Below are 15467 nucleotides of genomic sequence, written 5' to 3' on the forward strand. Positions count from 1 at the left end.
CATCACTTGCATAAATCCTTTGCTTAAAAAAAAAAAAAAAAAAAAAAAAAAAAAGACCTCAGGTGAGGGGGTAGATACTGCAGCTGCCAAGTTCCCCGAGGTTATCTGGAGCGTGACAATAGGGGCGTGGCTTAGAGGGAGGGGCGGGGCCAAGAAGGAGGGCCAGGCTGGAGGGGCGGGGCTAGGGCCCGGGAGCTCAGGCTGGGGGCGGGGCCTAGGGGGAAGGGGCGGAGCACAGGCCGGCGGCGCATGCTCTGTGGGACGGCCCACTCCGCCGCCGCCGCTGCCGCCGGCGCCACCGCCCACTCCGGGCTGACTCGCAGCGGTCGTGCGGGGCTCAGACCACGGCCCGGGTGGACGAGCGCACGGCCATGGCCCCGTGGCTGCAGCTCTGCTCCGTCTTCTTCACTGTCAACGCCTGTCTGAACGGCTCGCAGCTGGCCGTGGCGGCGGGCGGCCCCGGCAGAGCGCGGGGCGCGGACACCTGTGGCTGGAGGGTAAGGAGCAGAGCGAGCGGCTTCCTCGCGGTCCCCGAAGGCGCGGCGGGCGCGGTGCGCGCAGGTGCTCGCGGGGCGGGCGGCGGAGTTGGCGCGGACTTGCTTGCTTTCTGCGGGATCCGCTGCCGGGCTGGGGTCCCCCCGCGGCTCCAGACATACCTCCCTCCCTCTCGGGGCTCGCGTCCGCCAGCCCCAGCTCCGATGAGAGAGTCCGCAGACCCCCCGCTTTGTGTTGCTAATGAGACGCGGCCACGGGCTCGGGTCCCGCGCCCGGAGGCGGGCGAGTGGGGCGCCCGGCGGCGGCGGGTGGGAGAAGGGTGACCCCCATCTTTTGTTCCTGGTCCGGGACCTCCGACGCCTCAGGGTAGTGCTCCCCGGAGCTGGGACCCTCCGAGCTGTCGGGACGTAGGGCGCTATCCTGGGCGGGAGCGGGCGTCTTCCCCCGATCGCTGGTCCATCCGGGCTCCGCAGACTCCCGGGACCGCCCGGAGCGGACCCGGGGCGCCGGGGAGGGATGCGCCCCCGCTCGCGCCCGCTTTGTTCCTTCCAGTCCCGCCCTCTCACTCCACGTCCACACCACCCCGACTCCTGGCTCGCTGGGTTCCCCATCCACCCCTTCCTCTGTGAATTGTCTCGCGGATGCTTCCCAGCCCCACTCCACGCCCCAGCTTGAACTGGGGATATTTTTCTTCATCGCCAAAGGGAGGCAGGGGTTTGTCATCTGGGTCAGGTGTCCGGGACGGCCCTGGGGAGGCGCGCGCCGAGCGCTTGGAGCCCCGTCCCAGGCGAGCGGCGCTGACTGGGCGGCCGGGCACGGGGTGAGGCTCGGGTTCCGGAGACTGTCTGCATCCATCTGCTCCGGGAGAACTTCCCGCGGAAGCCAGGGCGCTCACAGCCTTCAGCCTTGTGTAGAGGACACGGGCTGGGCTTTGTGCTCAGGCAGCTCTGCTCCTGTGCAGCCATGAGCCTCAATGTCTTCACCAGGAAAGTGGGAGGAAGTGGGGATTTCCTACTTTCCCCAGCGCTGTTGCTCCGAGGGATGGGTTGACCCACGTGTTCTGGAGTGCCCCTCAGCACCATCAGAGTCTAAGCCCTGACCCCCCCTTTAGGGCCACGGGTGGATGCCTCTGGCTCACTTGCCCCACATCCTGAGAAACACAGCATGGGAGACCAGGTGTGAGCCAGGCAGCTGGGATGTCTGTGAGACAGACAGCCATGGCCCACCATCCCACAACCCCGCGGTAAATATAAAGCCTCCTTCCCGCTAGAGTAAAACATGGCGTTTCTTTACTCCCATTTTACCAAAACGTCACTTGTGTTTCTATTTAAAGAGAGACAGATACCAAGTTTTCTTCGGTTTTCAGGTGTAAGTTTTCCTGAAAGCTATCTCATGTTGACCCTCCTCGGTGTTTTGGATCTGGACTGACAGGTTGGCTCTGGAATAACTGTAACAGCATCCCCGGCATTTTATGCCCGGATTTCGTATGACGGCATAGGCGAACCAGTCCAAGTTCCTGTTTTCCCGCCATGGCCCAAGTGGCTTCGTGTGTCAGGACACAAAGCTTGTGTGAAGTTTCAATGCAGTGGGGAGCAGAGCCTGGGTGGTTTGTTCTCTCTTCCTGCGGGAATGTGTTCTCGTCCCCTCAGCCTGCACCCCCACAGAATTAATGGGGTGCCTTTTCCTCAGGGCCTTGCATTTGTGCTGAGCCCTCTCCCACCACAACTTCTCCTTGGGGCTCCACCAGTCCTTTCCTTGGGCCATCTTCATCCCCTTCATGAATGAGCACGGGGCCTCTGGGCCATCTCCAGGGTCTAGGCTCTTCCCTCTGGGACTTGCCTTTGGGTGCATGTGATGGAGCCACCAGCTTGTCTGCCTGCCTTGTCTATCCAGCTAGCTGCCCAGCCCCTCTCACCCAGCTTCCTAGCTCCTGTGCCCTTTTTGCTGCGAAGGCATCCTGGGATGCCTGCTTCTCTGAGAACCTGTTTGGCCTAAGTCTCAGGTCAGGTGATGCCTCCCCTGAGAAGGCCTCCCAGAATGCCACTCCCCCTGCCTTGCCTTCTCACCAGACTACATCGTCTGCATTTATTTGTTCACATCTGCATCTTCAGGCCAGTTTCCGGCAGGCACGTAACCTCATGGGGCGGCCTCAGAGCCTGGGGCCCCGGACATCTTGGCTGAAGCCAGTTAGACCCTGCTAAGTGCTGTGCACAGTGATAGATTTTAAGAAGCAGGGGAGAGATCAGAGCACCAGGCTCCAGTGTCCTCTGCACAGCAGGCTCATGCACATGCTCTTCCTGCTGGTGTTCCCTCCTTTTACACCTCAGCCTCCCTCTCAGCTCCAGCATCACTTCCTGCTCGAAGCCTTCCCCGCTCCCACCTCTCTAGCCAGGTTCTTCCAGAAGTTGGTGCCCAAGGACTGGCCAGTAAGTGCTGGTGTACAGGGACCTGAGAATTTGACTCATGTCTGAGTCTCCTACCGGGTCGTGGGTGTTCAGGCCATAAACAGATGTGGGTCTCCGTTATGAGGTTGCTTACAGTGTGGCTGGGGCTATGTGACCATACAAGACGAAGGGTCGACTGTGGGTGATGCAAACAGGAGCGGGCTTCCCATGGCGGGTCCAGGCCACACAGAACCTTCGAAGGGGACAGCGGGGTGGAGAGAGCCTGGAGGAGGGGCCGGACCTGGGTGCTGGAGAGGAGCTCAGCGGATAGCCCTCTTGATCTCCAGGAAGCATTTGTTCCAGGAACTCTGGCCCTGCAGGAATGTGTATTTTCCCAGGACTTGTAAGGTGGCTGCAGCCAGCTCGCCCTCCCTTGGCAGCTCTGCTAACACGCCCTTCAGGGCTGCCCTCAGAGGAGCCGGCCTGGGTGACGTGGTCAGATTTCACAACCTCCCCATTATTAGCGGTGCAATTAAGGGCCGATACCATCTCGAACACAGCTCAGTGTTTTAGAAATGAGTTATGGGCACACTTCCTCCGCTACTTAAAAAAAAAAAAAAAAACAAATCTTGTAGGGCCCTTGCCAGGTAGAGTTGCTCTTTGAGTAGTGAAGACACTTTCCCCAAAAGTACCAATTTGCAAGCTTGTAGCAGGGAAGTTTTGCATCGTGCTTTTTGATAAGGAGATGGGCTTGTTTGTGTTGGGTAACTTTCTGTCAATGGCTCCAGCTGAGGTTTTTCCTCCCCTTTTGTCTTGCTGAGGGTCTGAGGGGCCTGTTTATGGAGCGGACAATCAGGGGTCTGCTTGTGCAGGTTTTTATTTCAGTGGCTTCCCCTGCAGTGGGGGAGGAGAAGCATAGCTTACCTTCCTGCCTGAATGGTGGTTCCCACGCCTTCTCTGGCCTCTTAGCCAGGAACACAACTTCTAGCCCCAAAACCTGCGCTGCTTCAGGAATCCGGGAAGCTAGAATGCTGGCATTGTCTTTACAGTGAAGTGCAAGTTTCCCATTTAAGGCAAATCCTTCATCTCAAAAGGTAGGAAGAAATGGGGTGGTACTTGGAAAAGAAGAGGTTCCCAGCTGGTTAAAATTTAGGTCCCCGATAAACTCCGATCCAAGAACTCTGCTTGGCTGTGGGCCCGGGCGTGTTTATTTGATTCTGAATTGGATGCGTTTTCATTCACTTGCAGCCTGGGGCTCCCCCAGCCCCGCATCTGGCCTGCCTGTTGGCCATGTTGTCCGTGTTCTGCATGCTCGTGTGTCCCTTACCGCGTTCCTGGTGAGAAGGGACGCGGTGGCGTGGGACACGTTTTTCAGAGACGTTTTCATTCGGATGATACTTCTTCTGACCTGCCGGGCAGTGTTAAGTGGGAGCCCCCCTGCCCCACCCCTCCCTCCTCTCCCCACTCGACCCCGAGCCCCGGGGCATTGTGCTCCTTATTAACTCGGGAGGCGGCTGGGTGGATGCGACGGCAGCCACTTCCGAACAAGATTTCTCCACGTGAGCCCAGAGGCTCCCAGCACCAGGATTGCCTGGGAGCTGGTTAACATGCAGATTCAAGGAGAAGGGGACAAGAGTGGGTGTGAGGCGGGGCCCGGGAACTCGCATTGTAACAAGTTCCTCTGATGCTCCCTCAAGGGGGAGAGGCATTGCCTTAGGGGACAGGCTCCCAGGATCCGGAGGAAGGGGAGAGAAGCCACATGCTCCAAACATTTAAAGTCAGTTTGATTCCAAACCATTTCACTGGGCTTAGAGGCGAGAGTGGACTTTGCCAGAGCCCTGGACAGTGAAGGGGGTCAGGTGGACTGAGGGAGGACGAGGGGAGCCAGCTGGGCAGGGCACCCCAGTCTGAGTGGGCGCCTCTGGCCTGGGGGAAGGGGACCTGACACTCCCACCGGGGTTTCTCCCCAGAACAGCTGGGCTCGTCTGGAAAACAGTCTCAGGAAAGGCGAGCAGGATCCAAATCGTATTCTCAGCAGCAGCTCAAACCTCACAGACGCTTCCCTACAAAGGAAAAAACTGCTAATGCCTTTTTAAGTCTTTATTTTAAGTTGAGTATTTTTCAAGCTCCATTTGGCCTAAAATATGGTGTGTGTGTGTGTGTGTGTGTGTGTGTGTGTGTGTGTGTTTAACATTTCAAACCCTCTTTTCCCACATTGGCCACTAAACTTTTACATACCCTGCCCCAGCAGATGTCTGCTGCTGCCGCCGGGGCCAGCCCATCAGCAATTAATTGTCCTTTCATTCCCCCTCACTGCCTGTCGCGCCTGCCTCTGACGGATGGGTTTTCAGGCTTCCGGGAGCGTGGGCCCCCACCCTTGATTCCTAAGGTGGGAGCTTCTCTGGCCGGGGCCGGGGCAGGGGCAGCGCCTGCCACCCTCGCCTGGCCGCTGAGATCTTTTCCATGTTGCACTCGGAGGGTCTCCGTGCCTCCCGGGGGGCTGTCTGTGCCGGTGCTGCGGGGCCCCCTCTGCCCGCCGGCGGGGGCCATGCCCTCCTGGGCAGTGTTTGTCTTGGCCGCTGCGTCCTCCTGAATGGGGCTGCCACACGTTGAGGTAACTGATGGCCCAGCAGCACATTGTCTCCTCCGGGGCCGGGGCCTTTGAAGCTCTTCCTGGTGGGAAGTAAAGAGACTTATTTGCTCTATTAAAATGCCTTGGTATTTCCTCTGTTTAACCACAGGCCACTTCCTTTCTGCCACTCTAAACCCCGCGGGGCCACTGGCTGATTGAAAAGACACCAGCCCAGGGTTGATCACATCCCATTGAAACAGATAGTCTTACCGCAGATGAAAGCGGGGGCCTGTCTCTAAGAGGAAGACAGATCTGAGGGGGGGGGGGGGATCCTTGAGGTGGCGCCTTACCTTGCTCAAAAAGTTTAGCCTGTTGACGCAATTCACACTTGAAGTCCTGAATGCATGAATGGGTACTTTTTTTTTTTTTTAAGAAGGGAAGCCTAAATTGTCACAAAAGTAGTGTATGTTGTATCTGCCTATGGCAGGTTAAAACGATCTCATCAGCTGGATTTCCCATTGTGTGAGTTGGAAACTGCCATGTCTGGGAAGAGCATGATGTCTGCTCGCAGACAGCCGTGCTGGGCTTACTCCCTGCTTGCAGACTCCGTCTGCTTGGTCTCATGTGCTCAGAAGTCCGAGTAGGAAGTTTGTAGCATAAATAATACCGAGACTATCTCCAGGGAGACTGGCCCTCATCCTTTCCCAAGCAGCATCTTAAAAGAAGGTTTAATTAATAACAGCAGGCAGGAAACGAAAAATTGAACAATTAAAAAATTACCTAAGTAACGAAGATTGGAAATTTGAACTCCATCTGTATCTTGTTTTTATCAAGGGGCCTAAAAAAAAGGAGTAACTAGTTCGTTTCTAATGGAGACTATTATTTTAACATTTACAATTACATTGTTCGAAGTATCCATGATAAACCAGTTTCCCCTTTCTTTGGTTCCTTGTTTGGGAATGTTGGGGGAAGGTGGATGTGGCTAATTAAGGCTACACCATTTAAAGGGGGGACTTAATAGGTACCAGCTGTCCTCAACAAATCACTACCGGTAGATGGATGACAGAATAAAGATGTGATGTGAACACACATGTAATTCTCTTCTAAAACGGAAGTTGCCCTATAAATTGTCTGATTTAATAGCGCAAATGAAAACTACCTCTACTGTGCACTCTCAGAAAGCATTTGTTTTATAGCCAAACCTAATGGTAAATGTCTTATTTGCATAAGGCTGGTACCTTGAGTTGAAAGGGCAGTCAATGGCAAGTATTGTTGGGAGTTGAACAAATTGTAGTTTTATTGCATGCTTCTTCACTCTAAACTGCTCTAATAGACATTAATCACGAGGATTTTCATGAAAGATTACACTTTGTAGGGAAGTTTGCTTGAACTTATCAGAAATGCCTTATAAAGTGGGAAGAGCAACTTTGAAAAGTGAAGGGAAATTAATAGTATTAAAGTGTTCAGATGGATATTTGCATCTCACGTTAAGTGAATACTTCAAATGAATCCTTTTGAAATCATAAGGGAGTTGGCTTTAAAAACCTAACTCTTTAGGTTTAGAAAGTATTTTATTCTCTTGAAAACTAGGAGTCTTTCCAAGTGTTCTGTTTTGTCAGTTTTGTAGATCCTCCCCCCATTGAATGGTAACCCTTTTAAAAAATATGCTGGCTATGCCCCAGACTTCTGTTCTGGGAGGGACAGTTTTACTCAGGAGGAGGAGGGTGGATGGGGATGAGGGAGGGTTTCCTTGGAATGAGGAGGTCCATTTTCCTGAGACAGGCCATATGGTTTAGAAATTTCTCTGTGGTTTATTCTGTCCAGGTGATTTCTGGTTTCTCCCCTCCTGAAACGGCCCTCCTTTTATCCCAGGAAAATGCAGTGCGATCCAGACCAAATGCAGGCGCAGCCCTCCATTGTGGGCCCCGCTGAGTGACAGCCGATGACCATCTTCCTCTGCAGCGGGGCCCATTTGCTCTGGGTGGGGCTCAGGCACTCACATGGTCAGCACTTATTGTCACTGCTCAGTATCTAAAGAGTAAACAGACTTACTTGGAGTGAGGAGGCGAGAGACTGAGCAGCTACTCTGGAGGATTGTGGAGCGGTTCTGCAGGGATGGCAAGCCTAGCGCCCACCTTTGCTTTTCAGTCTGTTGCTCAGTTGGTTCCCAGAAACTCTGCCTTCTTGCTTGCCTTGCCTCAGTTTCCCCTGCTTTGGTGGAGGCCCACTTTTCTTTGTGAGGCTTTTCCACCGTCACTTGGCCTCCCCGTGGGAATTTCGCCTGTGCCATCAGGCCCGTGGGTGGTTTAGAGCCGTGGTCAGCAAACTCATTAGTCAGCAGAGCAGCAAACCCTGGCTCGGGAGCCGCATGTGGCTGGCGTGCTGCAGTTTGCCGGCCGCTGGTTTAGAGGAAAGTTAGAGGAAGGGATCAGGATGGCTGAAGAGGTCAGGTCCTACTGAGGGCACGTTGAGCAGGGCCTGGTGGTGAGTGGAGCCAGGAGAAGGGGTGACTGTTTTAGTTTTCTGTTTTTATTTCAGGGAGAGGGAGGGAGAGGGAGAGAGAGAAATATAGATGGGCCGCCTCCCGCACACCCCCTACTGGAGATCAAGCCCGAAACCCAGGCCCTTGCTCTGACCTGGAATCCAACTGTGACCTCCTGGTTCATGGGTTGACGCTCAACCACTGAGCCACACTGCCTGGGCATGGGGTGACAGTCTAGGCAGAAAGAGAGGTGTGGGCAAAGCTGGAGGAGGGTGGCTCACTGGAAGGCAAAGGGACAGGAAAGCTGACGGTGGGGGTTGGGACTAGGTAATGGGGTCCCTTGAGTTTGCCTGCCTGGCCTGTTAGGCACGGTGAGGTGCAGCTTGGAAAGTTTCTCCGGCACGCGGAGTGACCTGCAGTGCCCGTTCTTTCATTCAGCGAGCATCCTGCGCTTTCCCTGGGAGATGGCCTGAGAAGGATAGCAAAACACCCAGACGTCACCGCCCGATTTAAACAGCAGCCCCCTGCTCCTCTGTCCTCCAGAGACCTTGTCCCCGTGAGACACACAGTGCTCCCCTGTCTGTCCGTCTGTCCCCTCCATGGCAAGGTCAGCTCCGTGAGGCAGGGCCTTTCCCGCCTGTTCCTGCGGCCTCCCTCTCAAGGTCAGAGGCAGACTCCTGGCAGCTCCTCCCTCTCTGGTTCTCCAGTGACAGAGTGCTCTGCGCGGAGTTAAAACGGGCTGAGGAGGGCAGGCTGAACAGGCGGGGGATCTCGGGTGGCTTCTGGGAGGAAGTGACACGGGAGGCAAGCAGTTACAATACAAACTTCCTCTGAAGCTGTAGCTCCTTACGTTCTGTTAACATTGGCCATTTTGTTGCATCAGGGGCTGAGGAGAGCATAACGATATGCCCTACCTGTCCATTCACACCACCGACTATGGGCCCGGTGTGCCCCACACCGACTGCTGTTGGGCTGCAGGGACTGGTACAGGCGTGATTGGGGCCAGCGGTGGAAGGGAGTGCCCTTTGCAAGTTGTCTGTTGCTTGAAGAGGATATTTGGCCTGTCCAGATTGCTGCCCTGCAGATGAGAAAAGTCTGTAAAACGTTACTGCTAAGCTAAGGTGACCAGACGCCCCGCTTTTGGCAGGACAGTACCGATTTTGAACAATTTGTCCCGTGTCTCGCGGAGTTTTATTTATTTTATTATTTTTTTAAAAATGTATTTTATCGATGAACCAAGAGACAGATATAGAGACAGAAAAGCAACAGGCAGACTGTCAAATTACAGAGGGGAGGGGAGGAAGATCTGGGGGAGATAATACATCAACCGAAGGACTTGTATACATGCATATAAGTACAACCAATGGTCATAAAACTCTGGGGAGAGAGGGTATGTATGGGAGGGAGGGAGGGGGGCAAAAAAAATCAATAAAATATATTAAAAAATATATATATATTTTATTGATTTTTTACAGAGAGGAAGAGAGAGGGATAGAGAGTTAGAAACATCGATCAGCCGCCTCTTGCACACCCCCTACTGGGGACGCACCGGCAACCAAGGTACGTGCCCTTGACTGGAATCGAACCTGGGACCTTTCAGTCTGCAGGCCGACGCTCTATCCACTGAGCCAAATCATTTTCGGCTCCCGCAGCGTTTTAAAAAGTCCCCAAAATCGGGACTTTTTAAAAACGCCTCGGGAGGTGGGACAGACTTAAAAAACAGGACGTCTGGTCACCTTATGCTAAGCACCAGCTCAGCATCCTGGCTGGGCCTGGGTGAAGCCATGGGGACGAAAGGGCATGCACCCCCTGCCTCACTGTACTTCAGGCCCCTCTTGGGAATGCAGTCCCTTTTCTGAGGCTGCGAGAGGGTCCCTCCAGAATCAGGGATGCTCTGCCTCCTTTCCGGGGCTGTGGGCTTGCCGGCCAGCTGGGGTAATGAGCTTTTTGCCTGGCTTTGATTTCCATGCCTTGCCTCCCTGTGGGAGGAACTGGATATTTCTGATCTTACCTCTCCACTCATATTCAGATCCAGCCAAGCAATCAGTGACTTCCCGGGCTTTTTGTGGGAGACTGTGGGAAAAGTCCTGGTTGGCTGGCTATGAATTAATGAAATCCTTAGAAGCCTTCACTAAAGATAGCTCCTGTGGTTTAAAGAAATAGCATTGCCCTTTTTCATTTGAGAAAGAGGTCATGCCGTTTTACTGAAATCAAGCAGAGAAATTGTAACATCTGGTCGAGCCGCCCAGAGGCTGCTTCCAGGCGGGGCAGGAGTGGCGGGTCCCCGGTGCCGTTCCCAGCATCCCCTGCGCCGGAGGTGACCGTCACCCTCCTCAGGCTGCTTCCCTCCTGCCCTGCTCCTTTGGGAAGCCCTGGGGAGACAGAAATTGTGTCCGGTGTCTTTGCGCTTGAACACGTTTCCCATCTATGGAACTCCCTTTTACTTAAAGGGCACAGTTTCTTTTCAGGGGATAGTTTTTTGAGTTGGCCTAGACCAGGGTCATCGTTTTTCTTTTATCTCATTAAGTAAATGATGGGGTTGGATAACCCTGGGAGAGTTTGGGCAGAAGGGGAGGTTTAATGAGCTGATCTAAAAAGTTTTTTATATTCCTTGGAACTCTGATAAGAGGAGAAAGAATGACAAACTGCAGGAGAGTTTTCGGCAAAGGCATAATGTGGGTTTCAAAGGGACCTGTGACTTTTTAAAGAGCTGTAAGACATGAGTGTCTTAAATGTCTGTCTGCTGTGTGTCTATCTGCCCAGTGAAGTGAATGTTATAATGTTCTTATATTTATCCTGGATCTACTCTGAATTAAGACTATGTAGTTTTCCATTAAAAATATTAGTAATATTTTGGGGCATACACTTTCTGAAACTAAACAGCAAGATGACGTTGCTGCCCAGTCCCCACTCAGACCTTAGCCAGCCAGCCAGCCAGCCACCTGTCCCTGGGACTTCTCTTTATTGGACTGTCTCCCCTGTATTTTGTATTCTGAAAATTTTCAAGCCTATGGAAAAGTTGAAAATACAGCAACATGAACACCAATTCCCCTTTGCCTAAAGCAGTGGTCGGCAAACTCATTAATCAACAGAGCGGCAAACTGCGGCTCTCGAGCTGCATGCGGCTCACGAGCCGCAGTTTGCCGACCAACTGGCCTAGAGTCACCGGTTCTTAACATTTTATCACATGTACCTCAGTTGTCGTATTGTCCTTCGTGATTTCATGTTGAATCACATTCTGGATTCAGACAAGTCACTGATTACTTTTTTTTTTTTTTTTTAATCTTTATCTGAGTATATGTTTTTTTCTTGATTTTTTGAGAGGAAGAGAGAGAGAGGAACATTGATGTGAGAGAGAAACATTGATCAGTTGCCTCCTGTACATGCCTCGACTGGGGAACTATTCTTCAGCCTAGGGATGTGCCCTGACCAGGAGTTGAACCCACGACCTTGCGGTGTATGGGACCGTGCTTCAGCCAACTAAGCCGCCCAGCCAAGGCCACTCAGTACGTTGAGGTGGCCTGTCTGCTTTAGTCTAGAAGAGTTCCTTCACCTTTTGCTTGGTCCTTTATAACAGACCATTCCGAAGAGTCCAGGTCACTTGTGTAGACAGTCCCACCATTTGGATTTCTCATTGTTTCCTCATGATTAGGGTCAAGTTAAATATTTTGCTAGATCCTTCCAAAGGTGATCCTGGGAGTTGTCCTATTTTAGGTGTCCATAGATAAAAAAAATACAGGTGCAGTTAAGGCAGTGAGAAATGTTGGTTTCATAGCAGCACAATCTATAATAGCTAGAATTTGGAAACAGCCTAGGTGCCCGTCAGCAGATGATTGGATAAAAAAACTATGGTACATCTACAGAATGGAATACTATGCTGCCATAAAAAGAAGGAATTCTCATCATTTGCAGCAACCTGGATGGAATTGGAGAACATCATGCTGAGTGAAATAAGCCAGTCAATGAAAGAGAAACACCACATGACCTCACTCATTTATGGATAATAAAGAGCACTATAAACTGATGAACCAAAAGATAAGATATAGAGACAGCAAAGCAATAAGCAGACTTTCAAGTTACAGCGGGGAGGGGAGGGAGATCTGGGGGAGATAATAGATCAACCAAAGGACTTGTATACATGCATATAAGTACAACCAATGGGCACAAAACTCTGGAGAGGGAGGGTATGAATGGGAGGGGGGGGAATGGTAAGATATGTACACAGATAATAATTTAATAAAAAAGAAAAAGAAAAGAAAAGAAATGTTAGTTGCACACAGAGACCTTTCTGATGATTTAACCCAGTTTAGTCTTGCATTGTCTTTAAAAAACAAACACAATGCTTTACATGAGGCTTCCGCTTATGTAGGGTCCAGAAAAGGTGCAGGGTGTTGTGTGTGCTGTGCTGTAATCTCTCTCTAAAAACTGTTTGAAATTAGCATTGCTCGCTCAAATTTAGGACCTCTGTGTCTCAAGAACGCTTAAGGCTTATGCTCTTCACATGGGCCTGTTGCAGACAGTGGTCGATGTTGCCCTCAGCGACTGGGAACGAGTCCCCATTAAAACCTCTCTTTGGCCGGGGCAGGTTTACGCCCCAGTGCTCCCTCACGCCAAAATCCAGCCATTTCTTTCCTTTGTGCTAAGAAAACATTAAACTTTATTTCCAGTAAAGGCCACCTCACTCACAACATGTCCTCAGAGTCAGTCTCCAGCCAGTTGGTTCTGTGATTGCGTAGTGCCTGAATTACTTTATTAGACTCCCTTGCAGACAGTTTCATTAGTGTAACTGGAATTAACTATCTTTCTACCTAATCACATGGCTTTTCTTTCTTTTGTTTGTCCCTCCCCCAGACTCAGGGGCCCAGACGCGTAAAGTTAATATTGATTATTTTTCCGAAGTAAGTTAAAACATCAAAAAAGCGACACGTTGTTATGGCCGAGGGCACCAGGGAAACGGCGGAGACAAAACCCCCATCTTTTATTCATAAGTCCCGGCGGCTGCGAGGGCCGGGGCGGGCCCGCGCGCCTGCCATTTGTTCAGCTTTCAGGGCCGGGCCTCCTCCCCTGCTGGCCGTGAAATGTCATGCGGAGAGGTAATAGTGGGACATTCAGCATCCAGAGAATGGACCACAGAGGTTCCACTTTGCTTTTCATTCTCTTTTCTGGCACTGGGTCCCCATCCCCTCTGCGCCCTGACAGTGAAAGGCCAGAAAGCAGCGCTCGGGATGCTGGCGGGGGATGCGGCCGCCCAGCCCAGTGGGCCGGGCCCTGTGCTGGAATGCAGGCCCGACACAAAGGCAGGCCGGCCGGGGTGGGCCTCCCCTCGGAGGGGTGCCCTCCCGGTGCCTCTGCTTTGCCTGGTTTGTTCTGGTCACAGGAGAGAAAGTTCTTGTTTCCATGGTTCTGCTCCCCTCGGTTTTGGTGGGAGTGCCTTTGATTTCCCAAAGCCAGGGGTGGGGCTCTAAGGATTTCTGTGCTGGGGACGCACTGAGCCAGGGAACTGGACGCACTGAGGCAGAGAGCCTGAGGCTGCAACCCCCCCCCCCCTCGCCAGACCATAAGATCTACACTCCCTCCAGGCCCCCATACATTGTCTTTGTATAAAGAGAAACCAGGCAGCATTTTGCTAAACGAGGCCTGAAATGTGACTTATAGCTGTGGTCGGCAAACCGCGGCTCACGAGCCACATGCGGCTCTTTGGCCCCTTGAGTGTGGCTCTTCCACAAAATACCACGGCCTGGGCGAGTCTATTTTGAAGAAGTGGCGTTAGAAGAAATTTAAGTTTAAAAAATATGGCTCTCAAAAGAAATTCCAATCGTTGTACTGTTGATATTAGGCTCTGTTGACTGATGAGTTTGTCAACCACTGACCTAGAGCAATAGTTCTCAATTGGGGGTGATTTTGGGGATCTCTGGAGACAGTTTGGGTTGTCACAGCTGGGAGGAGCAGATGCATTTAGCAGGTAGGGGCCAGGGATGTTGGTCAGCATCCCACAGTGCACAAGTTGGCCCTCCCAGTAAATAATTATCTGGCCCGTTTTGTCAATAGTGCCAAGGTGAGAAACTCTGATTTAGGAGTCCCATTTTAGTGTTTGAATTTCTCAGCTCACATAGCCTCATAACACTTTTCAATTTCCTTTCTGTTTAACAGAAGCTGCCGGTTCTATAAATCCGCACGCGGGATGAATTTCCATTAAACTCTCCAAGACATATGATTAAACTATTGTGGTGCTCCTAGGAGATATGCTGTGAACGCAGCTACGATTTTAAATGCAAAAGAGGATTCTGTGTGTGTGTGTGGGGGGGGGGGGGTGGACGGCCATCATTTGATCAAAGTAGCATAACCTGTGCCTCTGTTTTTGTGACTCACTGATGGTCTGTGGATAACATTACATTTTTTTCAGCATGAAACCCAACACTTCAAATCCCTAAAGCAGTCTCAAATTTATGGTTAATAAAAGCATTTATTGTACTGGATGTCATCTGTTATATCACTCTGGGGCTAGAAACTGGCAAGCAGTGGACAGGAAATATTTTCATTTCAAATCGCTTCAATCTTATGGTCTAGGGGCAAAAGTGTCTGATTTCAGGAAAGCCGAGTTGAATAGCATAGTAATGAATGCATTTTTACTTGATTAAGCAGGCATTCTCTCCCTTTCAAACAATCTCCTCTCTTTGGCTTGGTGGGGCTAAATAAACATGTGATGTTAACCGATAGCATTTCTCATGTTGGCCATACTTTTTCCTTTGATCATCTTAAACTTCTCGGTGTTTTTCAGGAATCCTCTGCAGAGCTGGAGCTGAGAGGGAGGAGGTTGGGGGGGGGGGCGGTCTGAACTCAAGGGTTAGTTAGCCCTGTTTGTAACTTAGTTTACTCTCTGAGCAGGGGTGGTTTTCTGAGATGACGCCAACTCTTCCACATTCCCCTTTAAAAATTGCCCTTGGGATCACGAATTTCGGAGGAAAAACACATTTTGATTTTTTTTTTAAGGCTGCAATTTTGCTGTAATTTGAGTCCTGACCTCCTACATTCATCTGTGTCCGGTCAGCAGTCAGGGTGAGGAGGGCTCCACCCAGGGGCAGCCTGGTGTGGTGGCCATCCACGCAGGACGGGACCCTGCCGCCCAGGCCGTGGCCTGTGTGTCTAAGGCATGGCTGCCCGGGGGGCCTGGAGGGAGGTGGTTGTTTCTGATGTCCAGATGAGGACTCCGTGGCACAGGGAGCCAGGAAGGGATTAGGGTGGGAGGCCACGTGACGCCGAGAGGCCTGTCTCCGCCGGAAACCTGAGCCGGCGATCTGTCCCTGCCCGTGCCCCCAGCGGCCAGGCTCGCCCTGCCCTCCGCGCCCCCAGCCTGAGATGGGCCTGCGCCATGGGTAACAAAGCAGCGCATGGGGGCGGGCGGAGAGCAAGGCGAGGTGCCGGAGGAGGCAGTGCTGATAGTTAAATTAAACTGGGATTAGGCAGAGGTTCCCTAACCTGGCTGATTACCAGAAGCGCCTGAGGAACATTCTTGGGGGTGGGGCGGTGGGTGAGA

General features: G+C 52.1%; 1 protein-coding gene across 2 annotated transcripts in view; it reads left to right on the forward strand.

Annotated features, from left to right (window-relative positions):
* The first annotated feature begins 271 nt into the window (after window positions 1–271).
* Window positions 272–15467, forward strand: part of IL17RD (interleukin 17 receptor D) — a 63079-nt gene continuing 47883 nt past the window's right edge. Inside the window, exon 1 of one of the 2 annotated variants that reach the window (XM_036430788.2) lies at window positions 272–497. In XM_036430788.2, coding sequence (XP_036286681.1) covers window positions 372–497 — 126 coding nt within the window. In that variant the 5' untranslated portion in view covers window positions 272–371. The remainder of the gene's footprint in view (window positions 498–15467) is intronic. The other variant, XM_036430787.2, reaches the window with a different exon arrangement.

This window comes from Pipistrellus kuhlii, unplaced genomic scaffold, assembly GCF_014108245.1.
Source record: "Pipistrellus kuhlii isolate mPipKuh1 unplaced genomic scaffold, mPipKuh1.p scaffold_m20_p_11, whole genome shotgun sequence".
Taxonomy (NCBI): domain Eukaryota; kingdom Metazoa; phylum Chordata; class Mammalia; order Chiroptera; family Vespertilionidae; genus Pipistrellus; species Pipistrellus kuhlii.